This window comes from Muntiacus reevesi, chromosome 1 (genome assembly GCF_963930625.1).
Source record: "Muntiacus reevesi chromosome 1, mMunRee1.1, whole genome shotgun sequence".
Classification (NCBI taxonomy): Eukaryota; Metazoa; Chordata; class Mammalia; order Artiodactyla; family Cervidae; genus Muntiacus; species Muntiacus reevesi.
In genome coordinates, this window is record NC_089249.1 from 33574007 (window position 1) to 33600585 (window position 26579).

Genomic DNA, 26579 nt, shown 5'->3' on the forward strand with positions numbered 1-26579 from the left:
CGAGACAGCAAAAGAGACACAGAAGTATAGAATAGTTTTTTGGACTCTGTGGGAAAGGGCGAGGGTGGGATGATTTGGGAGAATGGCATTGAAACATGTATATTATCATATGTGAAACAAATCACCAGTCCAGGTTTGATGCATGATACAGGGTGTTCAGGGCTGGTGCCTGGGATGACCCAGGCGGATGGGATGGGGAGGGGGTTCAGGATGGGGAACACATGTACACCCGTTGCAGATTCCTGTCAATGTACGGCAAAACCAATACAATATTGTAAGTAAATAGCCTCCAATTAAAATAAATAAATTTATATTTTTAAAAATAATTTAAAAAAATAAAAAGAAACAGCTAATATGTACACAGAAAAGTCACTCCAAGTTACAATTATTCAATAAATAGTCAGACAATGAAACTTTCATTTCTCTTCTTTTCCCACAGGCACTGATTTCTCTCCCTGGCCACAACTGTTTCTTGTAGTTAGAGATAACCAGAAACATCAGTTCTTCATTTTATAAACAAATGCTGCTAGTACAGTTTCAACTTGAATGACAACCCACCCACTAGAAACTCAGCTTCAAGAAATTTAAGTATTGGAAACATGCTTAAGAGATGGGAAATTTAAAAAAAATTACTCTCTCTCTCTCTATATATATATGCATATAATGTATGTATTTGTGTGTGTGTAAAAGAGTCTGAATCAAGTCTGAATCTTAAATCCTTGCTCATATTGCACCCCAAGTTTAATAAGTATCTAGCTATGAGAGACACAGGTGTCTTTCAGATACTATGTTATTTGTATATAAAAAGATGAAAAAAAACCTCAAGTAATTTATAATTCTAATAAGATTAACCTGGTTTCATAACCACAGAAGAACAAAAACAGAAAAAAAAAATAGAACTGAAAGGATTCCCACAGGCAAGCACACAGACAGTGGCAGGACCAAAGCGCTTTCTGGTTCTATTTTTGACTCACAGAGTAACTTGAGACCAGTCACTCAGACTCTGGGTATTCATTTGGATGACATGATGTCAAGGTTTCTATTCCATTCTAAAGTTCTATGAATTTGGTTTTAGAAACAGTTGATAATCTGGTAACAGGGCTTCCTAGGTGGCTCAGTGGTAAAGAATCTGCCTGCCAATGCAGGAGATGCAGGGACTCAGGTTCAATCCCTGGTTGGGAAGATCCCCTGGAGGAGAAAATCCAACCTACTACAGTGTTCTTGCCTGGAGAATCCCATGGACAGAGGAGCCTGGCGGGCTACAGTCCATAGGGTTGCAGAGTCGGACACAATTAAAGCAACTTAGCACACATGCACGTAAGGGATAAGAGTTAGTCGCTTGATCGTATCTGACTCTTTGAGACCCCGTGGACTGTAGCCAGCCAGGCTTCTCGGTCCATGGGATTCTCCAGGCAAGAATACTGGAGTGGGTTGCCATTTCCTCCTCCAGGGGTTCTTCCTGACCCAGAGATTGAACCTGGGTCTCCCGCATTGCGGCAGATTCCTTACCACCAGGGAAGCCCTTAGCACACATGCACATAGCTGAGAAATAACTTTTCCTTCCCCCTCTTAAGGCTCCCTGGCTGGGTCTGAAAAGTAAATTGACAAAGACAGGTTAACAAGAGAAAAGCATTTATTGAATCATTAAAATTTTGTTAAAAGCATTTAATTAAATTTTATTAAACTTTTACACATACATGGGAACCCTCGCAAAAAGAAGCCCCAAAGAATTGACCAGAGGAGAGAAGTTTTATAACTTTTAGACCAAGAAACAATAAATTTGTGAAGAATTTGACAAAACAGGGATTTGGGCTAGGGGTAGTAGATAGTGAAAAAGTGGTTAGAAAGTTAAAGGTTAGCTTAACAAAAGTTTATTTATACACATTTTCCTTCTTCCTGGTAAAGGAAGAGTACCTATCACAGGGGAGATTTATCACCTGCTCTCAGGGAAAACAGGAGATGTAGGGGGAGGGGAGGTCAGAGAAAACTGATTGATCTTACTGTTTCCTCAACGCCTTCAGTTTAAGATATTCAAGATGCCAAGGTACCATATTTTGAGGGTGGCGTGTCCTGAATCCTACCAAAGGATTTTATTGTATGAATCATTGTATATAAAATTGTCTTTCACACTTCATACATAAAAAGATCACTGGTCTGGTTATACAATTCTCAAAAATCTTCGAGGCAGGTGGTGTGTCCCCTCCTGGCACTGAGAGCTGCAGATGGAGAACTCAGTTTGATCAATCAGGTTAGTAACTGAATGTGGAGGGAGGGGATGGAGATATGGTAGAAGAGCTACAACCTCTTATTTTTTCTCGTCCCATCTCCTTACCAAAGACACGCAGTAGCAGGGCTGACAAGAAGGGGGAAAACTAGGAAGATACTTAGAAATCTATAGCAATGTAGATTGACTGTTTTTGGAAAACAGAAGAGAAGGATCTATGGTGGCCTCTAGATTTCTTGTCAGAGTGAGTCACTGGTCTTATTTCAAACTTGGATTCAAGATGAACATAATACTACTTTTGAGGTTACAGTGGCTCAGAAAGTAAAGAACCAGCCTGCAATGCAGCAGACCCAGGTTTGATCCCTGGATTGGGAAGATCCTCTGGAGAAGGGAAGGAAATGGCACTCCACTCCAATACTCTTTTCTGAAAAATCCCATGGACAGAGAAACTCGAAGGGATATAGTCCATGGGGTGGCAGAGTCAGACATGACAGAGCAGCTAACACTTTCACCTTCTTCCACCGAATCCTTTTTATCCCTGATCATCTTGTTTCAGTTTGTAAGTAGACTGTGTCTTCATGGGCACCAAGATCCACACTAACTGGCCTCTGTAATCCTGGAGTTTGAGGTTTATCAATTTTTCTAGCCACACTCGTTCTTAGGGGCTCTTTGCATTTTTTATTGTATTTTAGCCAAATCTCTACTACCACTTATCACATTGAATTGTAATTGGAAGAATTTGCCTACCTATCTCCTTGGAACTGGGAGCACCTCAGTGAGCACAGTATTACACTCGTCTTTGTACTTCCCACACTTGCCACTGAGATGAAATTAAAGAATAGGATTAATGGACATCTACACAAAATAAATAAATAACACTAGCAAAAAAAGAAAAAAGAAAAAAAACTCCCTTTCAAATGCAAGGGGTTTCTGAGATTGCTGTACCTGAAAACATATTAATAAACACACAACTGAATCCAAATCTTTGGGAAACTTTCACCTGCTTAATCATTCATTCACTCACTCATTCATTCACTCATTCAACACTGAGGTACCACGCACGCACGGGGCTGGGTGTTGGAGACACAGACTGAATGGACACATGAAGCCTTGGAATCGCTCAAGGACTAAGAGAAACTGCATTTCACTCACTAGTGGCCCAATTATATGCCCTTGAGACCATACAGATTGGTAGAGAAGTTTAAAATGCAGGCACTAGGCCTCACTGACTTCACAGGCAAGTGCAAGTGTGTGCGCGCACACATGCTCAGCTGTGTCTCTTTGTGACCCCGTGGACTGTAGCCTGCCAGGTTTCTCAGTTCAAGGAATTTTCCAGGCAAGAATACTGGAGTGGGTTGCCATTTCCATTTCCTCCTCCAAGGCACCTTTCCAACCCAGAGATCAAACCTGCCTCTCTTGCATCTCCTGCATTAGCAGACGAATTCTTTACCGCTGAGCCGCCAGTAGGTAGTTACTGCGGATTTGCTGAGTTAAGGTGGGGAAAACCCTTCCATCAAATGAACTTTATATCAGAGATGAGGAGAAGTGAAAATCCAGCTTTACTTTAAAAAACATCCAGAAGCAGTATTATTCCAGAGAAACTACACACACCAGCAGCATCTCAGTTTGGAAGAGTGGTCCTCTAAAGTTGACCTGGAATGCCAAAGAGAAATTTACTTCTACTGGGACTAAATTTATCAAATCAAGAGGGTGAGAGTCCAGAAGGGCTGAAGATGGCCAGGTTTCAGAAATAACGCAGCCTCTGTGTGCAAGAGTCTTTAAGCCCGGAGGCTAGCAGAGACCGCGGCCGCCTTAGCGGCCAGAAGGTGACCTCCTCAATTGGGCCGAGGGAGGGCGTGGGCGCACTAGAGCCCTTGTCCTTGAAGAGGATTGAACGAGCCGGGGGGAGGGGTGGGCGGTGCTCGGGTTTCCAATCACAATAGAGGAAGCTCGGAGGCGGCCAAGGGGCGGGCCCGCCTGCTCTTCCTCCCTCCTTGCTGATCCTGCGCCGGAGAAGACGCACGCTGCTGACCTCGTCTTCTTCGTGCAGCCCTCACCACTGTCTGGAGAACTTTCTTTCCCCTGGTAGGTTTCAGCTGGGAGCCTGCATCCTGGCTCTGCGGAAAGACCTGGTGGGACTTGTGCAGCTAGACTCAGAGGGGGAAGGACCAGGAAGGACATCTGAGCTCGCGGGCCTGGAGCCCTGAGCATCCGGATCGGGTTGGGGCGGGGGCCCTGTCCCGGGGCTGGGGGACCGGCGGAGCCGAGGGCCTCCGCGCGATCTCCGGGCTGTGTCGGCCGCCCATCGGAGCTCGCGGCCAGCCCCTGCCCTCCCGGGGGACAGACTTGTCGCATTTGCCGCTGCATCCCGGTCCTGCGTGTCCTTGATGGGTTCATGGCGGCCGCATCACCCTCGGTGCCTGCTGGCGGGCGCCCGGACACGTGCCGGAGGAGTCGGGGCTAGGAGAAAGGGCCAGGCGACCCGTGAAGCTGGGGGCTGCGGGGGTTGTTGGCGCCCACCACCTCGGGCCTGGAGAAATGCCCGGCTTTTCGGGGATGAGCGTGAAGGATGATCTTGGCCCTGCCCTTAGCCTCTCCCCAGCCCTTCCCGGAGCGATGGGCCGGCTCGTTTCTGGCCTTTTTCCCCTTGATGCTTCGGATGCTGTTTATTTACCGGCTTTGGGTGTTGAGAGTTTAGAAAGGCCTAGACTTTTCCACGCTAGAGACCTTCTCTGGGGAGATCCTTGGTGGCTGCCTCCCCTGGTGACCTGAGCTCAGCGCTGCGGCGCGAAGAGGAAGAGGTTGCCCGTGGGCGGTCGGCACTGCGGGCCGGAGGGATGGAGTGGGGGAGGGGAGAGCCGGCTCTCGGCGGAGGAATTGCAGGGCAAAAATTGGATGTTTAGAAGGTTAGAATCGAGATAGTCTGCAAAGTGGAGCTTTGTTCTGAACTAAAGGCGCGGATTCTTTTCTAGTGATTTATATCCACAGAAGAGGGAGGAGCGTGGGGATGAAAAGGACCAAATATCGATTATTTTTACCCTGTTTTTCATTTTTTGCCCTTACAAGCCGCCACTGATCTTGAGACAGGCCTGTGTATGATATAAAACATTTTCTTGTCATTTCTTACAACCCTATTAAAGAACCCCTGTTAAAAAAAAAAATTAAATCATTTCTGTAGAAAGATCTGAAAGAAAATTTGTATTGGCTCAAGCCTCTACAATGTCGTTTCTGAAATTACCCAGATAGTTTAAAAGGTCTATCTGAACAACTAATCTGTATTTCTAGAGCAGTCTTTCTGGATTTTTGTTTTCCACTGCTTTGCTGGATCCTCTATACCTAGAAGATTTTAAACCAACTAGTGAAGATACCGTGATGAAGAGAAACTTAGCGTTTGTATCTCAGTTCAGCAGGAGAGGCAGCATTCATTCTTCGGATTCTGCTCAACTGCTCAAAATGCAGGACGTGTAAATTTCACTGCAAGGTCATCTATTTGTGGAAACATTTTCACCATTGTATATTTCTTTTTTCTCAAGCATCCGGGAGAAAACTGCCAATGTGCTTTGGAAAGGCAAAATAATCTCCCAGCATAGACCCTAATGATTGGTGGGGAATAGTTTTTTGGGGGGAAAATAGCTATAGAACAAAACAGTTGCTAAATAGTTGTCTCCAAATTCAAGTACTTTATTCCAACTAGGAGTCTTACTGACTCTTACCTAATGTATACAATTACTCAACCAGGTTTTGTTACTTAGTCCTTTGCAGATGAGAAACAAAAAAGGAGGCTGGGAAGCAGGGGTACAGTTTGAAAGAGGGACCTTGCCCTGCCACGTGGCTGTCTGCAGCAAAAGTAAAAGGCAGACACAAATAGTAGACATTTTAATGGGTTATGATTATAAATGATACTTAATTTTGAAGAAAGGGCTTTTTAAAAAATATCATCTGAATCCTCTCTTTAAGAAGGCAGGTTGATACAAGTTTCACCATTTGTTTTTTTTAATCCAGAAAACTCACCTGATAACCTGATGACAGAAAGACAGTTGGTGTTACTTGTATAAATGCTTCCTAACAGTTTCCCTCTTTTTAAAAAAAACTTTATTTATTTATTTTTACTTTTTCTTTAATGGCTGGAAAGAAACTGACTGAAAGGCTGGTGTATTCCTTATGTGGTCCCTTTGCGGGGAAATGTATGAAGCATCTACCCACCTTCCAGTAAGCTTCCAAGGCACACTAAAAGGAATTCAGAGTAATAATTTTTACAGATTTTGTGCAAACATATTTGTCACTATTTTATCATTGTTGTATTTATTGAAGCACACATTGTATGTCCAGTACACTGACAAATTTTAAGCGAGACCTCAGTAGAAGAAAATAGACAAACCAGTTGGTCCCTATCTTCTAAGAGTGATAGTAACCATTGATAGTTGAAATTATATTCATAAGTAGCTCTTCTTTTAGACTGAGTTTAATATGGGTTAATACTGGGCCCTAACTTAAATAAATATTTTGTAGGGAGCATGGAAACCAATCAGCTAATCTAAATATAAATGTTGTTTATCCAGTAAATGAATAGCCACAAGACAATTATTACAGCTTTGTTCAATACAACTAGATAGTCATAGGCTGAAGAGAAGAACGCAAACTCTAAAGGGCTTCATGGAGATTTTTGTCTTGAAATTTTTGTTAGTGGGTCACATTTTTTCTTTTTCTTTAAAGAAACTGTGTTCTGGAATACCATTAGGCTCATTCTAAAATGTGTTTGGATTCATACTTGCAACAGTAACATTACAAGTTTCCCTTCCTGTTTCTCAAGTGGATACATGTATCATATTTTGATTCTTTTCTTTCAGGGCACAATGGCAACTCTTAAGGACAAACTGATTGCACCAGTTGCAGAAGAAGAGGGAACAGTCCCAAACAATAAGATCACTGTAGTGGGTGTTGGACAAGTTGGTATGGCATGTGCCATCAGCATTCTGGGAAAGGTACTTTTCAAGAACTCCATACGTGATAGGTAGTTTCATCATGTGTATGCAGTCTCTTTAGGCTTTTGAGAATTTGATTGTACCTTTAAAAGGTTTTTTTTCCTCTGAAAATTTTAAAATAAGTTGTAGACCTGGTGATGCTTTATCTTTAAACACATTAGCAAATATTTCCTAAGAGAATGACATTCTTATCTGATACAATAGAGTTACTGTACTCAGTAATACTGATTAAACACTATTATCTACTATACAGTACCCAGATTATAGTTCTCCAGTTATCAGAATCATACCTTTTCTCCCCTAGTTCAAGATCATATTTTTATGTACTTTTCATGTCTCTTTATTCTTCCTTAATCTGGAACTTAGCCCTTCATCATCTCTCATGTTACTGGTCAGTTTGAAGAGACATCAGTTTTGTAGGATGCCTCTCGATTAATGTTGGTCTGATGTTTGTAACTGAGTTCAGGTTATATTTGGGGGTGGCATTATGACCAGGTGATGGCCTGTCCTTCACAATGCATTACATCGGGAGGTGTGTAATGTTATCTTGCCTCGTTATCGGCACAGTTGCTTTTTGAGGTCATGGAAATATCCTATATTATTCCCCTCAAGCCTTCACTCGGTTGTTTAATTTTAATGTAATTTCGAATTTACAGAAAATTTGCAAGAATATTTTTTAAAAAGTAAAACTTCCGTATTCACTTCACCCAGATTTACCAATTCTTAATGTATTTCTGTTTGTATGGGCGTATGCATGTGTGTGCATGTATGCATGCACATGTGTGCACATGTGCATATGGGGCTTTTTTTCTGAGAATAAATGCAGATATGCCCTTCCTTCCGTCTGCGTACTTTTCCTCAGAATAGGACATATTCTAACATAATCAGTTCAGTTATCAACATCAGAAGCTTTAATACTGATAACATGCTTCTAGCACCTTCCACTCCTCTAGATTATATTTCCCCACATACCTCCATAGACTTTTAGTTTGCCTCCTCTCTTCTTACTTCATTGCACTGATCCATATACTTTCTGAAGGCTGTCTTAGATGTTTTTTAGGGGGTAACCCTGCCTCAAAAAATTTTGCTGGGCCTTCAGTAGGACACACTGTCTTTTTGTATTGTATGCGAAGGCTGCTGGAATAACTCCTAGCCGAGCATATTTCTGTCTACAAAATTTAAATTCTAAAGGATCAAATTCTGAATCTTCACTGAGGAAAAAATCATCAGAGAAGTCAACTAAAATGTGTAGTGCACGCCAATGAAAGTTTTATTCTTTTGCATTTTTCCCGGCTAGTTTAATTGACTAGGTTCCCCTAATTTAGGAGAAGAGCTGCTCCCCAAATTACAGGGGAAATAAATAATCACAATTTAATGTTTACCATTCATACCAATAAAAATGGAAAAAAATATTCTAGCTTACTTTTCTTTTAAAATACTTATTGTGTAACATATTTTAAGTGTTTTGTTTAAAATGCTTTATTTAAACAGTAATCTCAATAAATGGAAACTGTTCATATCCTGTTTCCAGATACGGTAGTTGAGGCTTGACTAGATTAAGTGGCCTGCCTGTTATCACACAGTTGGTAATGGTTGAGCTGTATTTGAGCCCAGGACTCTGAACTCTTAACCACAGTAACTCTGTCATTTCTTTTTATTCTGTGCTAGTATTGGGGCAATTAAAGACATTTCTTTTTTTAATTGAAATGTAGTTGGTTTACAATGTTGTGCTAGTTTGAAGTGTATAGCAAGCTGATTGAGTTATACATATATATATGTATATGTATATTCTTTTCCAGGTTCTTTCTCATCATAGAGTATTACAAGATAATTGAGAACAGTTCACAGGTCCTTGTTTACCGCTTTTATATACAGTATTGTGTATGTGTTAATCCCAGACTCCTGATAATTTCTCTATCCCTGCCCCAGACATAAATGTGTTAATAAAATAGTAAAGATTTTTCATTCCTTAAGCTAAACTCAAAATTTGGACTTTTTGGGAAATTAGCAATATATCTGAGCTATCATTATTCTCTGAGAACCTCTCTGATTGTTTTAATTGTAAATGTAAAGTCCTCTTTGATAAATAATTTAATTGACTCTCTCTGCTGTTACATAATACTTTGGCCCAATTCAAGTGCTTGAGAACCAACCAGGCCCTAGCACAGTAGGAATCTTTCAGCTGAGCTTCTGTGAAGGAAGGACTGCCTTGTTCAAAGACCATTTTACTAATTAAAAATGTTTAAATCTTCTTGTAATGGGGAAGGATTAGAGTCAAAGTTGTTATTACTATTTGGTAAGGATTATAAGCCCCATTCCTTTAATAAGAAAGATACCCCAAAAAGGGAGAGAGGAAGGGAACTAGCCAATTCTACTGTTCAGTATCTATATATTACTTCATTCCTCTACAAAGTTTCTAGGGAATGTTGTCATCACTATACTACTGGTGGAAAAACACAAACTCAGAAAGATTAAGTGCCTTAATTAAGATCTCAGAGATCTTACATCCCTGGTGTGGTTTTCAGAGGATACACAATGCTTTGGCCCAGAAAGGGGATGAGCTAGGGCATCAGACTGGTTGAGAAGGTTCGTACCTGACTGGGCCCATGGAGGTACCTGAGTCCAACCTCCACCATGACAAAGATGCTGACGTTTTCTGCTTCTCTTGCCCATTTTCCACATCCTAATTGCCAACATGGAAACCATTGTCTAAAAATAGCTCTCCTGCTTAGAACTGCACACATAAATGAAATACAGGGAGGATCTTTCCCTGCCTGTCTCTCAGAGCTAGGCAGGGTGCACACCTCCAGGGGGTTCCATTCAGAATGGTGTGGATTCCTTCCAGTGCTATGCGGTGGCTGGTGCCACCTCTGACTTCATCTCTTATCTTCTCCCCTCTTCAAAGCACTAAGATCATCACGGCTTCAGTATCAGCCACTCAGTCATATCCAACTCTTTGTGACCCCATGGACTGTATAGCCCACCAGCCTCCTCTGTCCATGGAATTCTCCATGCAAGAATACTGGAGTGGGTTGCCATTTCCTTCTCCAGGGGGTCTTCCCAACCCAGGGATCGAACCTGGGTCTGCTACATTGCAGGCAGATTATTTACTGTCTGAGCCACCAGGGAAGCCTATGGCTTAAACCGTGTTATTTTTTAAAAGTATTTTATTAAAAATTATTATATTTATTTGACTGTGTCTGGTCTTAGCTGCAGCCTGCAGGATCTTTTGTGGTGGCCGTAGGCTCTCTGGTTACAGCACACAGGTTCTGGGTTGCACGGGCTCAGCCGTTGCAGTGCTTGAGCTTAGTGGCTCTGTGGAATGTGGGAATCTTAGTTCCCCGACCAGGGATCGAACCTACACCCCCTGCATGGGAGGCAGATTCTTAACTACCAGGGAAGTCCCTTAAACCCTTTTAGAACTTGATTTCCCTTCCTCTGGAATGATTGCCTTGGATCATCAGAGTTAACTCCCTCCTATCATTCATATCAGGCCTTTGCAGATGGGTCTTCCTTAATCATCCAATACCAAGTAAGCTTCCTTCCATTTCCTTTAACTTCACTCTGCCTTGCGCTGCTTATAGCATTTCCATGATCAGAACCGTCTTAAATTGTTTGCTTCACTCTCCCCTTCCTGGTACATTCCATGAGAGCAGGAACCTTGTCAGATTTGTTCATTACTATATTCCTCAGTGGTAGAATAATGCCTGGCACGTTGAGTAGTGAACATGTAATAAATAATGGATATTCCTCTTACTAAGAAACAGCACTTACATCTGGTCAAATTTTAATCAGAGCTTTTCCTTTTTCATGGTTTCTCCTGTCACCCCTACCAATCATAAGGTGTCTGTCTGCTTTGGCTGCCAAGACCCCATCACGTTGTCAAGGTCATATAGAGCTTCCATGTGATGATTCTGCCCTTAGCCTCTGACCAGCTGTTTTTGGCTTGAGTGTCTGTCAGTCAGCTGTAGTCACATTCTTCTATAAACATGGCATACAGAGCAATGTAATTACAGACATACTGCAAAGTAGGCCAAGCACTGCAAGACTTGGCCTAAAAGTGAAACTTAATTAGAATTTGGTGTTTGTACAAGAATAGACAGGCTAATGGAACAGACTCAAAACCCAGAAACAAAACCAAAGAATATTTAATACAAAGGGACATGGCAGAGAAGAAAAACAAGTTATTGAATAAGCGGTGGTTGTCCATTTAGCTATTTGGAAAAAGTTATACCTTTTCCTCCCACAAAATGTCATGCAGACTAAACACTTGAATATAAAAATGCAGAATGCAGCCATCAAATATTAAGGCACTGGTAGCACAGTTGGATGTGACTTAGCAACTAAACAGCAACAAAAGCAGTAGTTTGCTAGCTCAGGGACCAAGGGGTAGGTTGTGGCTATGTCTGGTCCACACAGGATTAGATTGAGATATATATATATATATTTTTTTTTTTTTTTGCCAAGCCTTCCAGCATTCAGGATCTTAGTTTCTCCACCAGGGTTTGAACCTGTGTCCACTATAGTGGAACTACAGAGTCTTAACCACTGAACCACCTGAAAAGTCCAAAGCGACGATTTTTGTCTTATGTTAAACAGGCTATCAACAAATGTTGTTGTTGGCTTCTAACTGACCTTGTTCCTCAATAAGTTAGTGCTTTTGCAGTTAATCTAAGCCTTGATGTATTGATCATTTTAAAATATGCAGCTTGAGTGGAATATACATGTGGTAAATTCATTGGCTAGTATACACTATGTGAATACAGAAAGATTTATTTAAGTCCAAGTGTCAGTACTTAGTCACACATCTTCTGTTTGCCTGCCTCCCACTGGGAGGATATTCAGTCGCATAAATGCAGCTAAATTCAGCGCTGCAATTATTTTCTCCAAGTGTTGGATCTCTTCCTTCCTTGCCAGCTGACTATGCACTTCTCTGCCAATTCTCTACCCACAGAGACAAAACAGAGGATCTGAGATCCTGTGACATCCTTTTCCACTTAAGCCCCATATTGTTGTGCCCCTTGACTTCAACAGCACACATGTGATGTCCCCCAAATAAGAGTGACATCCCCAGTACTTGGCACCTGAAAGGAATGGTTATGAAGTTCTCTGGAATGACTTTAGGGCTCCAGAAACACAAGCAAGAGCTTTGTGTGATCTTGCAAAGGAACGAAGCCATTTTAAGTGTTTAAAACATGTGTAAGTGAAAAGGGGTGAACATTAATGCCTGCATTTGACATACATGGAAGGAGAAAATACTTCACAGGGAAGCCTGGCGTGCTGCAGTCCATGGGGTCACAAAGAGTCGAACACGACTCTGTGGCTGAGCAACAACAAAGCAACCCCCAGTTCATAAAAGGGTCCTTTTGAAGTTGGCAAGTGAATCAACTGCTTGGAACTAAGAATGCATTCAGTCACAGGAAAGTTTGAGTCTCAGAGAAACCCTCCCAAGCAAGCCTGTTGTAGCTCCCTGCTTCAGGCCAGCCGACACTGGTTTTCTAGAAACAGGTGACAGTCTTTATTCCTAGGCTCTGACCTGGAGCAGGACCTGTTTTGCTGGCAAGTTAACTGGGTCAAGTTTTCTTATTGGCCACCTCATCTCTCTTTCTCTGCCTTTCCCTCTGCTGCTCAGAGCCTTCCTGACCCTCCCCGATTCCACATGGATTATTCTATCTTAGCCTTCAAAGCATTTTCTGAACCTGAATTACTTCATACTTTTCTCCCTTTACGTAACTTATCAAACTATCCTTCACATATTAGGTGAACTATTTTGCTAAGAGCCTGAAAAGCAATAAAGGCCAGGATTTGGGTGATAGGTCAATGGGAAGGGTAATTGCTTTTTAAGAGTTCGTAGGGACTTCCCTGGTGATCCAGTGGTTAAGACCCCATGCTCCCAAGGTAGGAGGCATGGGTTTGACCCCTGGTCGGGGAACTAAGATCCCACATGCTACAGGACATGGTCAAAAATATGATTAAAAAAAAGAAATAGAATTTGTAAATTACGAGTTTTCACAAGACAACTGACTTACTTATTTTTTGTTTTTGGGCCATGTTGCATGACATGCAGGGTCTTAGTTCCCTGACCGGGGATCAAACCTGTGCCTTCTGCATTGGAGGCCTGGAGTCTTAAAGACAACTGATGTTAAAAGCTGAAAGGCTATTTAAACTCAACTAGATCTCTTGATGCAAAGAGCCGATTCACTAGAAAAGACTCTGATGCTGGGAAAGATTGAAGGCAAAAGGAGAAGGGGGTGGTAGAGAATTAGGTGGTTAGATGGCATCACTGACTTAATGCACGTGAATCTGAGCAAACTGGGAGATGGTGAAGGACAGGAAAGCCTGACATGCTTTAGTCTGTGGGGTCACAGAGTCAGACACAACTGAACAACAACAGATCAACAGCTCCCTTTTCCTGAGAAGAAAAGATTGAGGACTTGCTGAAAAGCAGACAGGATAGTTGATTGATGGTATTACTTGGGATGGATGACACAAGATGACAATCGGAATAGGAAATAAGAAAACATTGACACTGGCGAAGTTTGCCTTGAAAGCGTATGGAGAATTCACTAGCCCTGCAGCCCTGTACTCCTGACTCTTATCTTTCATCAGCAGGATGTTCGAGTTAGTCAGAGCCAACCCGAGGGTTCCTAGCTTCAAGCAGGGCTTCAAAGCCTGCTCTGAAGTGAACTGAGCCTCTTGTTTTAAATGAAATCTGCCCTCTCTAAATCCCTCCAAACTCAGAGTGACCTTCAGGATGGACACAATGCCCAAGACTGTTTCTAGGTCTTTGTGAGTCTATTTTTTGGCCATCACCCCCCTTTAATGTGAAGACTTGAGCACCCTGAGGCCACTGTTGAACCACAATACTTGCATGTTTACCGATTCTTAAAACAATTATATCAAGCTCACTGAATGTCCATTGAGTACTAGAAGTGAAATTCTTTAAAACAAAAATGGTATCAAATATTAATAGTTCATTATTCAAAATGTTTCATCATCAAATTGTTGAAAGCACACCTAACTCCATGGTAAAAATTCTTCCCTAGGTTTTTAGACATTGGGCATTTCCATTTCAAGGGTCTTTGACTTAAATACTGTGAACTGAGGTGTCCTTGAGTGGCTTGGAGTCCTAACAGCTCTTTTTGTTTTTATAGTCTCTGACTGATGAGCTTGCTCTCGTGGATGTTTTGGAAGATAAACTCAAGGGAGAAATGATGGACCTGCAGCATGGGAGCTTATTCCTTCAGACACCAAAAATTGTGGCAGACAAAGGTAGGCTCCTTTCATGCCTGAAGTGATCAAATAATAAATTGATTCCCTCACTCCCTGAGAGAAAACAGGTTTTCCCATCCTGGTGAATCTAATGTCTGCAGTTTCTTGTTTCCTTCTGGGTCCAATTCATCCTCAGGGACAATCATATTTGTTATCTCTGTAAACCCTCCCCCTTGTGCCTTGCACATATACAGTGTGCAAGGCACAAGGAAGTTGGATCCAAATGCTTACTTTACACATACCTGAGAACAGGGATGTTTTAGATCCGAAAAAATGTTTGCACAAAATAATTTGAGTGCCTCAAGAATCTAAATAAATTTGTATTCTAGCCATCTTTGTTCTGGATTAATGCATTTATGCAGTAATATGTCTGTGCCTACAGATGTAGTAATATCCAGCCTCCAAAATAATTTCTAACAATACTACTAATAATAGTGTGTGTGTCAATCACTCAGTCATGTCCAACTCTTTGCCACCACATGGACCCCTCCATAGCCCCCCAGGCTCTTCTGTCCACAGGATTACCCAGGCAAGAATACTAGAGTGGGTTGCCATTCCATTCTCCAGGGCATCTTCCCAACCCAGGGATCGAACCTGGGTCTCCTGCATTGCGGGCAGATTCTTTACCATCTGAGCCACAGGGCAAGTCCTCTACTAATGATAGCTGTTACTTATTGAATTATTAGCATTCTGGGTATTGTGAAACTTGTTGCATGTCTCATTTTCACTGTAGCCCTGTGAAAAGTGGGTCTTATTACCTCCATTTTATGGAAGAATAAGCTGATAAATTAGTAGCTGTCAAAAGTCACATAGCAACAGGGTTTAATTGTATGAGTCATCTGTAAGTATTGAGTCTAATGACCACATCAAATCAAAATGTCTATGATTTGAGAAAGGATTCACTTGCTTGGGGGAAAAAATAAAATACTCTCTAGAGAAACTCACTGCTAAAAACAATAAGCTTCTTTAAAATATTGAGTATTAGAAATTAAATTCTAGCCAAGAACAAACACTTGAGTGCCTTCCTTAGCCTTCATAAATTGAATTAACATTACAAGTTGACAGTACCTTCCAGTTGCTTGTTTGTTGGATGACTGCCAGTTGAACTTTGCACTCACTGTTTATACTTTGTATTATTCCTGACAATCCAATATTCTCTAAAGCCAATACAATTTTGAATCTGTTAACAAGAAACATAATTTAGGGCCCTCTTTGTTTCCTGGGTTCATTTTCTGAGCCAGTGTTATGGTCAGAATGGTTCCACATGGCTCAAGGAGGAAGAAGAACACCATGGAACACTGGTGTTGCAACTCAACATGTTACACAGAAAATGTAATTCTCACATAAACGTTCCATGAGCTTATTGAATGTTTGGGTTCCTAGAGAATCTCATATGGCATGTTTTGATGCAGAGTTGTATGTAAAGTCCTTTTCTCCTCTCTCCTTCAAGATTACTCTGTCACTGCCAATTCCAAGATCGTGGTGGTAACTGCAGGAGTTCGCCAGCAAGAGGGGGAGAGTCGCCTGAATTTAGTGCAAAGGAACGTTAACGTCTTCAAGTTCATCATTCCTCAGATTGTCAAGTACAGTCCTGACTGCATCATCATTGTGGTTTCCAACCCAGGTATCATTGTGATGTCTTAAGGATCAGTTCTGTTCAATTGATTACTTTGGGATTTTTTTTTTTCTTTTCCTTTTTTTTTTTTTAACTTATAAAAAATGTCTTTTCTGGTGTTTGGCCTAAGCAATTCATGTGTCTTCTGTTAATTGGCTACAGAGAATGATGTTTGCAAACCCCCTGGCACATTCCCAGGCCACATGAGGAAGAATGTGAGAAGAGTTTTTTATAAAGCAGTTCCGTCTCCTTATTTTATCTGGGTTTGTTGGAAAGTCTAAAAGCTTTTAAAATTTTCTATTAAGATTATCCTGGGATACAAAATGAGGCATTTGAATGTGGCTCCAGATTGGAAGGACTATTTTAGCATATTTGACCTTCTATTTCCCAGAAAATGCACTTTAGTCTTCTTATTTCTAAAATTCTTGAAAATTAAGTTGACTGATTTTTTTTTTTTAAGGAGTTAAAGAAAGCCATTAATTAGTCTAGGTTTAAAGATGGAAAATAGCCTGTTGATGGACAAATACACGTTTAACACCAAATGTTGTAACTTAAAATTTCTGATTATAAAGAATTGTATTCTTTGTAAGAATTGTATTCTTTCAGCCCAAAGAGTCAGAATTCACTATTTCACACTTCTTTTGCCTATAATTTGCCACCAAGCTTACTTTTTATTGGTAAGCACAGTAGATAAATATGTTGTTAAATGATAAAGCTGATTATCTCTGATACTTCACGTAGAGAAACATCGTGAAAGCCAGGAAAATCCTTAAATTTTATGGGATATTGAGAGTTGGGAGCCAGCAAGACCATCTTGGCTTGGAGTTTCCTAGTCAACCTTGTATCTAAAATTTCTCATAAATAGAGAGTGGCAAATGTAGCCCATGAGTGACAACAGCAGGCACAAATGAAGTTGCTACATCCTGTGCTTAAGGCAGACATTATTAACTGGTTATACAACTTTTCCAGGTATAGCTTCAAAGTCTTAAGTCTCCAGGGAGTCACTCCTACTGAGTCATCAGTGTTGCCAAGGAAGAGGTTATGATATCCAGGCCAAAATGACCTTAAAATATCTCAGCCAGGGTCTGTATATGAGAGTGGGGGTGGAGACTTGCCTTCTTGGTGTGCACATTTTCCTGCTTTTTACAGCTTAGCCTGTATTAATGCTCTGATCTTCTCTAGCCCGGCAGGTTTTACCTCTGTGCCACACAAGAATAAAGGCTCTGTCATTAAATTCTTTCTGTTAAATACTAGAAAATGCTAATACCCTATATTATAACAATTGTTTACAGAAAACTGTCTTGTTCCCAAAGGTAACTTTTAGCAGCGTGCCTTGGTTGTTTAGTAACCTATAGCTTTTGGTTTCTGAAAATAGTTGTTATAATCCTGGAATGTTAGAATTGGAAGAAACTTAAGTGATGATGGAATTCAGCCCTTTCTCTTTCTTTCCATATATAGTAAATTAATCTGCAAGACATATATTCTTGTTTCCAATGATAATATAAATTAAAACTGCAATATTGCATTTTTCATGTTTTACAATCTCTTGACCATACAGCTTAAAAGTTTTTCTTACCTTTCTAACCCCCATGGTCCCTAATTATGAAAAGTCAAGTATTTATATCATTCTGGCGACATCTCATTTGGGGGGTGAGGCAGAGGGGAGAGGAGAAAACCAGGGCGCCACTGATTAACATAGCAGTTGACATCAGTTTTGATGTGCTTACATATGTTATTTTTTAAAATTTTAGTGGATATTCTCACATATGTTACCTGGAAACTAAGTGGATTACCCAAGCACCGTGTGATTGGGAGTGGATGTAATCTGGATTCTGCTAGATTTCGCTATCTTATGGCTGAAAAACTTGGCATTCATCCCAGCAGCTGCCACGGATGGATTTTGGGAGAACATGGCGACTCAAGTGGTAAAAAAACAAAACACGGATAGTGTTTGCTGTGTACTTAGGATGTTGTTTTTGCCATTCTGAATTTTTTGTTTGTTTTTACATTGTAGTTTATATTTTCACATACTTCACATTACAGATAAGTAATTGTGAGAGAATACTTTGATACTGACTAGGTAAATACCTGATTCCTTATCCGTTTTTTGCCTCATAAGTTTAGTATCCACTAATGATTCTTAGTTAAATATTATTTAGATAATAATGGTTTAAAGATGGTTATTACAGTGATAGTTTTGAAACATTCTAATTCCATCATTTCATCTTAAACATTGAATATTATACATTGAATAGGCTTATTGTATAAAACTGTGATAATCCAAGACGTAATGATAATATTGGTTTTACTAAATCCATTTCTGCCCAATATGCAAGGGGCTATTTTCTCCCTAAAGGTTAAGGTGTAAATTTTTCTTTGAAAAATTAGTAGTGTAATTCTGGAAGAATGAACTTTGGTACAGTAAGAATTTGGGTCTTAAAATTATTACTTAGTTTTTAAAATATAAGCAGGCAGAAAGTTCAGAATTCCTCAAACCCAGAGTTTAGGATAGTCCCAAACTAGAATCCCTCACGATTTCACAAACCCACAGAAAGGGAAGAATTTCATAACGCCTGTAAGTCTGACACAGCAATTCTGTTTGCATCAAAATGGTTGGAAGGTAAAAGGTCAGATTTGATGGCAAATGTTAGTCTCTGGGGGGAAGTGTATGGGAGTGAATTGTCATTGCAGCAGTTAGTGGATAACTTGCATCAAGGGTGAAATCTGAACTAAGAGAAGGAAAGATTTTTTTAAAATAATATCAGAGGTAAAATGCCTATCTCTTCCCCCACTCTTAATAGTGGCTGTTTGGAGCGGAGTGAATGTGGCAGGCGTTTCTCTCCAGGAACTGAATCCAGAAATGGGAACAGACAATGATAGTGAAAATTGGAAGGAAGTGCATAAGATGGTGGTTGACAGGTAAGCAGGGGTAGGGGGTTAAGATTTAGGACAATTAATATCATCTTAGATAAAATCGGGAACACTTTCCATGGCTGCCTATTCAGATAAACTTTTTCCAAATTTTTTTTTCTCCTTTTAAAAAAAATTTACTCTTTTTTTGTGTGTTTGTTTGAGAGAGAGTGGTTTTTTTTTTTTTTTTTTAAATTATTTTTTTTCTTTTAGATAGACTCAGCATAGCAAATATGCAGCTATTATCTTCTGAAAGAGGCAAGACTGACTTATAAGTTTGACTTATACTGGTCAAACTTGCTATGCTGGTGCCCCTAGGGAAAGCAAATATTTTTCCAGAGAAATTCTGTTGTAATAGGAGTGAAACATGGAATTCACAGATGACAAAGTTGGCTTATTTAGAAAAGTAAACCTAGGCACTGTTGTGTCATAATTGACTAAAATGATACTTACTGATTAATTGTTAATAGTTTTCAAGCTATTAGCAATCAATAGCTTGAACATTGATTCAGTGCCTCTCCACACCCAACCAAGGATGTCCTCTTTCCCCTGTTTTTTAAAACTGCCTTTTGTGACTAACCATTCTCTCTATGACCCTCATGTTTATCATAAAATAAGGTATCATTTTGGACCAGAGTAAAGACTGTGGGCTTAGACTGAAATTATGGGTCTTTTGACACTAACTGTATAATATTGGGAAGCCATTTAACCTTTAAACTGAATCTCAGTTTTCTCCTTTGCAAAGTCTTAAGGTGTTTATATTATAAGTCTAACTGGTTTCTCAAATATGTCATTTCATTTAGTTCAATTTTAATTGACTTTTTCCCCCCAAGAATTTGACCTGTATATGGAAAAAAAGGATCTTTAAAAAGTTGAAATAATTCATAGGATTTCATTAAGATAAACCCAATGTAACTCACCCAAGGTCTTCTAATTAGTGATAGATTGCATTAAGTCCCATTTTTCTAGTGCTCAGTTACTCCTACTACCTAATTCTCAAATAAAAGTGCCTTTGTGGGTTCAGAGCTGTATATAATTTGTGCTCAGAAAGTTGTCTGCAAGGTTTTGACATCACTTTGCTCTTAAAAGTTAGTTGGTCATGGTATTTTAGGTGACAATGATTAGTTGCCTCAAAGGGACCTGAAAATCAAGGTGTAGTTTGTCCTTTGAATGTGAATGTGAAGGTTCTTTTACTTCCATTGTTCCCTGATTTTATTATTCTCTTTGGAAATATTTGTGTTTATAAAGCAAAATGTATATGCTTCCACTGTGACTTTATAAATGGCCATTTATACAAAAAACTACTTAAATTTGTCAAAGCATCTACATAGTACCTACCATGTAGTTTTAAAGTTTTAAATATTTTACTTACTATATTAACTCATTTAACAAACTTATGAAGTAGATACCATTGTTACCCTTATTTTATAGAAGTAGACCCTGAGATAGGTAGTCTAAATACTGTTCTCAGGGTGACAGAGTTGAGACAACAGGAATCAAACCACCAGAGCATCTGGTTAGTTACCAAAGCATCTGGTAATTATCTCCTTTATGATTTGTTTTTCTTAGTGCCTATGAAGTCATCAAGCTAAAAGGATATACCAACTGGGCTATTGGATTAAGTGTGGCTGATCTTATTGAATCCATGTTGAAAAATCTATCCAGGATTCACCCAGTGTCAACAATGGTGAAGGTAAACTGTTAGAAAATATTAGGTGGTTTCTCGTCGAGTATTCCATAAGTAGATTAATTTTAAGAACGGTGAGATAATGTCTCAGTCCACAGTTATTTTTCATCTCAAAGTTTTATGGAAACTTTACTCCTTTCTATCAGAAGCTTAGGCCAAAAGAGCAAAAGTTTATAGAAGCTGAGACATCAAATGCATTTTTATAATTCTCCTTTGTATAATGTGGCAAATTAAATATTAACTCTGAGTCTTATTCAGCATATTCTTAGATGATCATTTTAATAAGTTTAATAGTTTCATTTCTAGTTGGTGTATTATAGACTATAGCTTGGCTTTGATGTATGTAGCCCTGATGCCTTAGCAAATTGAGTTTAATTCAGAAGCTATGGAACAGTTAAGTAGAAATTGATTATTTTTAAATAAAAATGAGATAACTGACTCATTTTCTGCAAGTCAACAGCAGGAGTGAAAAAGTAAGGGAAAATGCAATAGACTGCAAGAAATAAGAGGTAAATATAAAGTATTGGGGGATAAAGCATGTATCAGATGTTTTGAGGGTTTTTTGGTTATTGTTGTTTGGCTTTTTGACACTATAACAAAAAAAATTAAAAGTAAGTATGGCAAAACTGGATAATTGCCAAGTCCATATATAAAAATTTGTTTATTGCCTCCACTTTGGTATATGTACAAAAACTTTCAGAGCTAATTTAAGAAAATATTAAATTTTAAAAAAAGAAAAGAAAATATTAAACTGACTTGATTAATATACTAAAATAATTACATAATTAAATTGATCCTGTGAGTAAATTACTTTGTACAAACCAGTACAGTGTTTGGGGAATTGCGTGATTTTTTTTTTCAGCAGTTCTTGAGTATTCCAAGAATCTTGCCTTTGTGTGACTTTCAATTACTTTCCTGGACATCGTAGGTCAACTACTACCTGAAATCTTCTACTTAACTAAAGAATTTTCAGGATGCTTAAAGTTTCATGGAAAAAAAAGCCCAATAAGAACCACATTTGAATGTGATTTAATTTGAAGACATATAAGCAGACAGATGTCAATAAGTTTGATAAAGTACTTTAAAAATGTCGTTTTATCATAGTGTCTATTTGCATATTCTATGTGCAAAATCAAATTTGAAATACAAATATTAGAGATAGATAGGACTGTCAGTGATAAAAAACTAGAGGAGTTTATGCTTATCAAATTTCCTGTAATTCGTCCTGTTCAACCCCAGGACCTGTGGTCGTTTCTACCTTTGGTTTCATTTGTTAATCTTGGTGCTTTTCTTGTTCTGGCAGGGCATGTATGGCATTGAGAATGAAGTCTTCCTGAGCCTTCCATGTGTCCTGAATGCTCGAGGGTTAACCAGCGTTATCAACCAGAAGCTGAAGGATGAAGAGGTTGCCCAACTCAAGAAGAGTGCAGATACCCTCTGGGGCATCCAAAAGGACCTAAAGGACCTGTGACTTCTGGCTGCGAGGCTGTAGAAACAACTACAATTTGATTAACCACAAGCCTTTAGTTTGCGTCCATGTACATGGAGCACAGCTCGCTTTTGTCTTCCTAAGTCTGTGAATCTGGGCTCCCAGAATCAAAGCCCATGCTTGCTATTAAAGCTTGCAAGATGAGTCCTTGAACAAATAAAATAAACCACCCAGCGTAGTGTGCTCCTGTCTCTCGAATTCTTTAATTTCTGAAAGATTTCCATCTGTTTCTTTGGTTTTTAAATAATTCTTCCCCCATATCATAAATTTCCTTAAATTCTGTCATCTACATTTCATCCTGTACTTCTTCCACCAAACAGCACTACAATTCTTTGTCACAACATGTGCTGTGATTTTGTTGTCCTAAGAATGTTACCATTTTTGTGTTTCATGTATTTTAAATTTATTTGGCTGTGCCGGGTCTTAACCGTGACATGCAGGATCATTATTGCGTCGTGTGGGGTCTTTTGGCACAGCACATAGACTCACTGTTTTAACTGCTCCATAGCATGTGGGATCTTAGTTCCCCCACCAGGGATTGAACCTGCATTCCCTGCATCACATGGCAAATTCTTAACCATTGGACTGCCCGGGAAGTCTCAAGGATTTTGCGGGGTTTTTTTTTTTTTTGAGAGTTTAGTTTCACAGCAAAATTGATGCAGAGGTTTCCCATAAACACTTTCCCGTGTGTTTATAGGAATCTGTCTATGAATATATGTATATGAACACATATATTCGTAGCATCCCCTGTTATTAGCATCACTCAGAGTGGTGTATTTGTTATGCGATGGTCAATGAACCAACATTGCTATGACACCCAAAGCCCATCATTTACATTATGGTTCAGTCTTGGCATGCATTCTGTGGGCTTGGACAAAGGGAAAGTGACATGTACCCAGTATTTTCATGGCCCTGAAAATCCTGAGGGTACCATTTTAGGTTTACCAGTGAAGAAAGAACTGGAACCAATGGATGACATTTGCAAAGAAGTCTATTTTATTTCTCTCAAAAGAAAAGCCTCTAAAATGACTTTCTAAAGTTGGGATTAACTTTGTTACAGTTGGTTCAATTTGATAATGAAAAAAAAAGCCTCTAAAATGACTTTCTAAAGTTGGGATTAACTTTGTTACAGTTGGTTCAATTTGATAATGAAAAATGAAAATGGGATGAATTATTCACATCCAGGCTACTGGGAGACAGCTTAATACAGGGGTTAAGAGGGGGCCTTAATGCAGACTTCCTTTAAAAAAGAGCCTACTTTACATGTAATATCTAGGGGTCAGTTGTGGTAGTGTTAAAAGCATGGGACTTATTATCACGTAAACCTGGATTTCATTGATTAACTGCAATTTGGGGCAAGTTACCTTCTTAACCACCCCTAAGCCTCAATTTTCTCACCTATGAAGTAGTGGTAATAATGGTACCTCTTCAATATGGTGTATGAATTAAATGAGAAAATGTAAAACTTAGAGCACAATGCTTGAGTCTAATAGTATTTTAGTGCTTACTATTTTAGTGCTTACTGTTATAAGTGATTTCAGTTCAGTCGCTCAGTCATGTCAGACTCTTTGTGACCCCATGAACCACAGCATGCCAAGCCTCCCTGTCCATCACCAACTCCCGGAGTTCACCCAAACTCCTCGTGTCCATTGAGTCGGTGATGCCATCCAACCATCTCATCCTCTGTCATCCCCTCCTCTTGCCTTCAATCTTTCCCAGCATCAGGGTCTTTTCAAATGAGTCAGTTCTTTGCATCAGGTGGCCAAAGTGATTTACATGTATATAATATATGTGAGTTACATAAATCATTCTAAGCTGGCTTAAAACTCAACATTCAGAAGATTATGGCATCTGGTCCCATCACTTCATGGCAAATAGATGGGGAAAAAATAGCAACAGTGACAGACTTCCTGGGGTCCAAAATCACCGCAGACAGTGACTACAGCCGTGAAATTAAAAGACACTTGCAATGTTGTAAAGTGATTGGCCTCCAACTAATAAAATAATATTTAAAAAAAAAAAAAAAAAGACACTTGCTCCTTGGGAGAAGAGCTATGACAAACGTAGGCAGCACATTAAAAAGCAGAGACGTTACTTTGCCAACAATGGTTTGTCTAGTCAAAACTATGGTTTTTCCAGTAGTCATGTACAGGTGTGAGTCGGACCATAAAGAAAGCTGAGCCCAGAAGAACTGATGCTTTTGAACTGGTGTTGGGAGTAGACTCTTGGAGTCCCTTGGACTGAAAGGAGATCCAACTTGTCCGTCCTAAAGGAAATCAGTCCTGAATATTCATTGGAAGGACTGATGCTGAAGCTGAAACTCCAATACTTTGGCCACCTGATGTGAAGAACTGACTCATTTGAAAAGACCCTGATGCTAGGAAAGATTGAAGGCAGGAAGAGAAGGGGATGACAGAGGATGAGATGGTTGGATGGCATCACTGACTCGATGGACATGAATTTGAGTAAGATCTGGGAGTTGGTGATGGACAGGGATGCATGGCGTGCTGCACTCCATGAAGTTGCAATGAGTCAGACATGACTGAGTGACTGAACTGAGCCATAAGGTAGTGTTTCTGCACCTTGGCACTATAATTTGGGGCTGTAATATTCTGTGTTGTGGGAAGGTCTTCCCTGGTAGCTCATTCAGTAAAGAATCTGCCTGCAGTGCAGGAAACCCGGTTTGACCCCTGGGTCGGGAAGATCCCCTGGAGAAGGAAGTGGCAAACCACTCCAGTATCCTTGCCTGGAAGAACCTATGGACAGAGAGCCTGGTGGCCTGCAGTCCATAGGTTGTAAACAGTTGGGCACGACTGAGCAACTAACACACAGTGCATCATAGCATGTTTGCTAGCGTCTCTGGCATCTATCCGCTTGATGCCAGTTACATACACCTCTCCCCAGTTTTGTCAACCCAAAATGTCTGCAGACATGTCAGATTTCTCCTGGGAGCAAAATCACCCCCGGTTGAGAACCACTGCTCTAAAGTATTTGAACCCTCATTTTACAGATAAAACTGAAACAGACACACAGAGGTCACACAGCTGCTGGGTAGTGAGAGGTTGTTGCTGAACCATGAAAGACGCCAGGATTCTTGGCCTCCGGAGGAGAAGAATTCAATCCGGGGCCAAAGACGAGGCTTGATCGCTCAGGGCTTTTGTGCAATAGAGCTATATTAAAGTATAAAAGGGTTAGAGAAAGCTTCTGACATAGACATCAGAAGGGGGCAGAAAGAGTACCCCCTCGCTAATGTTAGCTATGGAATTATATACTTTTTAATTCCCTATTACAGTGAATCAAAAGAATGTCTGGAGGTTGTAAAGACCTTACTAGACCCACTCCTGTAATTTGCATTTTAAGATAACAGGATTCGCCAGAAGGTTTTTTCCAGAAACTCCTCAAGCAGGGTACATTACTGTTTTATAATCCTAAGGAATGTAGAGGGAAAAAAAGTTTGTCCTTTCCTCCTTGAGAATTCCAGACTCCACTCTCCTTGGGGACCCCTGGACTTATCAACCTGCCTAGCAATTGACTCTCTCAGTAGCAGAGTTGAGGTTCAACCCAAGCACCACAGCTCCTTAATCTGTCCTGTGCTACTGTTGCTGTAAATACTAACACTTACTCTTACATTTTTGTATCTTTAACATAAAATAATGTCAAAAATCACTGTTTCATTTAATGTTCCAGCATATTATGAGGATGTTCTTTTTTTTAATTTGGTGTAATTATCAGTTTGCACGTGTTCACTATTCTTGCATCCTGCTTACAATGTCTAACTTACAATGTTACTCCAACTTACAATGTCTTTTTTTGTTTTTGACTTTCGACATTAACATTTTATTATGCAGGGACATCAAATGTCACTTATAATTTACATATATTTGAAGAAATTAACAAGTTATATGTATCTGTACCTGGCTCAAGATACCAACCTTAAAACATCTCAGAATTTTTACAGAAAGGGAGTCTAAACCACAGGTACTAAGTATACTTCTCAGGTCACATTTTTTAAATGACTCAGTCTGCTGAACAGAACAGGATGCTATACTCAACATTTTGCAATACCTATAAAGGGAAAGAAACTGAAAAAAATAGTACCTGAATTACTATGCTATATGAAGCTCAACACAGTACTGTAAATCAACCATACTTCAATTTTTAAAAATGACTATCTTAGGATGATAATCATATCTAGCTAGATGTAAGGAGAAAGGTTATTTTATTTTGTAATTCATTGATTTATTTGTGAATACTAAATTTACAACAAGCCAATGGTTTCCAAACTTGCATTTCATAGACTAGTTTAAAATCTTTTAAACTTTGTCAGGGATAGAAATGAGTCTTTGTGTGGAGGGAGATCCGGGGCCTCAAAATAGCCAGATAAAGACATGGAGGGGAAA

The 26579-nt window shown here is 39.7% G+C and overlaps 1 protein-coding gene and 1 long non-coding RNA gene across 2 annotated transcripts; one reads left to right on the forward strand and one right to left on the reverse strand.

Moving 5' to 3' along the window:
- The first annotated feature begins 4160 nt into the window (after positions 1-4160).
- Positions 4161-22362, forward strand: LDHB (lactate dehydrogenase B). Its single transcript, XM_065940558.1, has 8 exons — positions 4161-4309; positions 7072-7206; positions 14361-14478; positions 15929-16102; positions 17845-18018; positions 18895-19012; positions 20573-20696; positions 21994-22362. Exons 2-8 carry the CDS (start codon positions 7078-7080, stop codon positions 22159-22161), a joined length of 1005 nt encoding a protein of 334 aa, XP_065796630.1. The 5' UTR covers positions 4161-4309; positions 7072-7077; the 3' UTR covers positions 22162-22362.
- Positions 22363-22415: 53 nt separating this feature from the next.
- LOC136171696 (uncharacterized) lies at positions 22416-23573 on the reverse strand. The gene is made up of 2 exons (XR_010663905.1): positions 23270-23573; positions 22416-23197 (listed from the first exon to the last, which is right to left on the reverse strand). It is a non-coding gene; the product is annotated as an uncharacterized lncRNA (long non-coding RNA).
- Positions 23574-26579: the final 3006 nt, after the last annotated feature.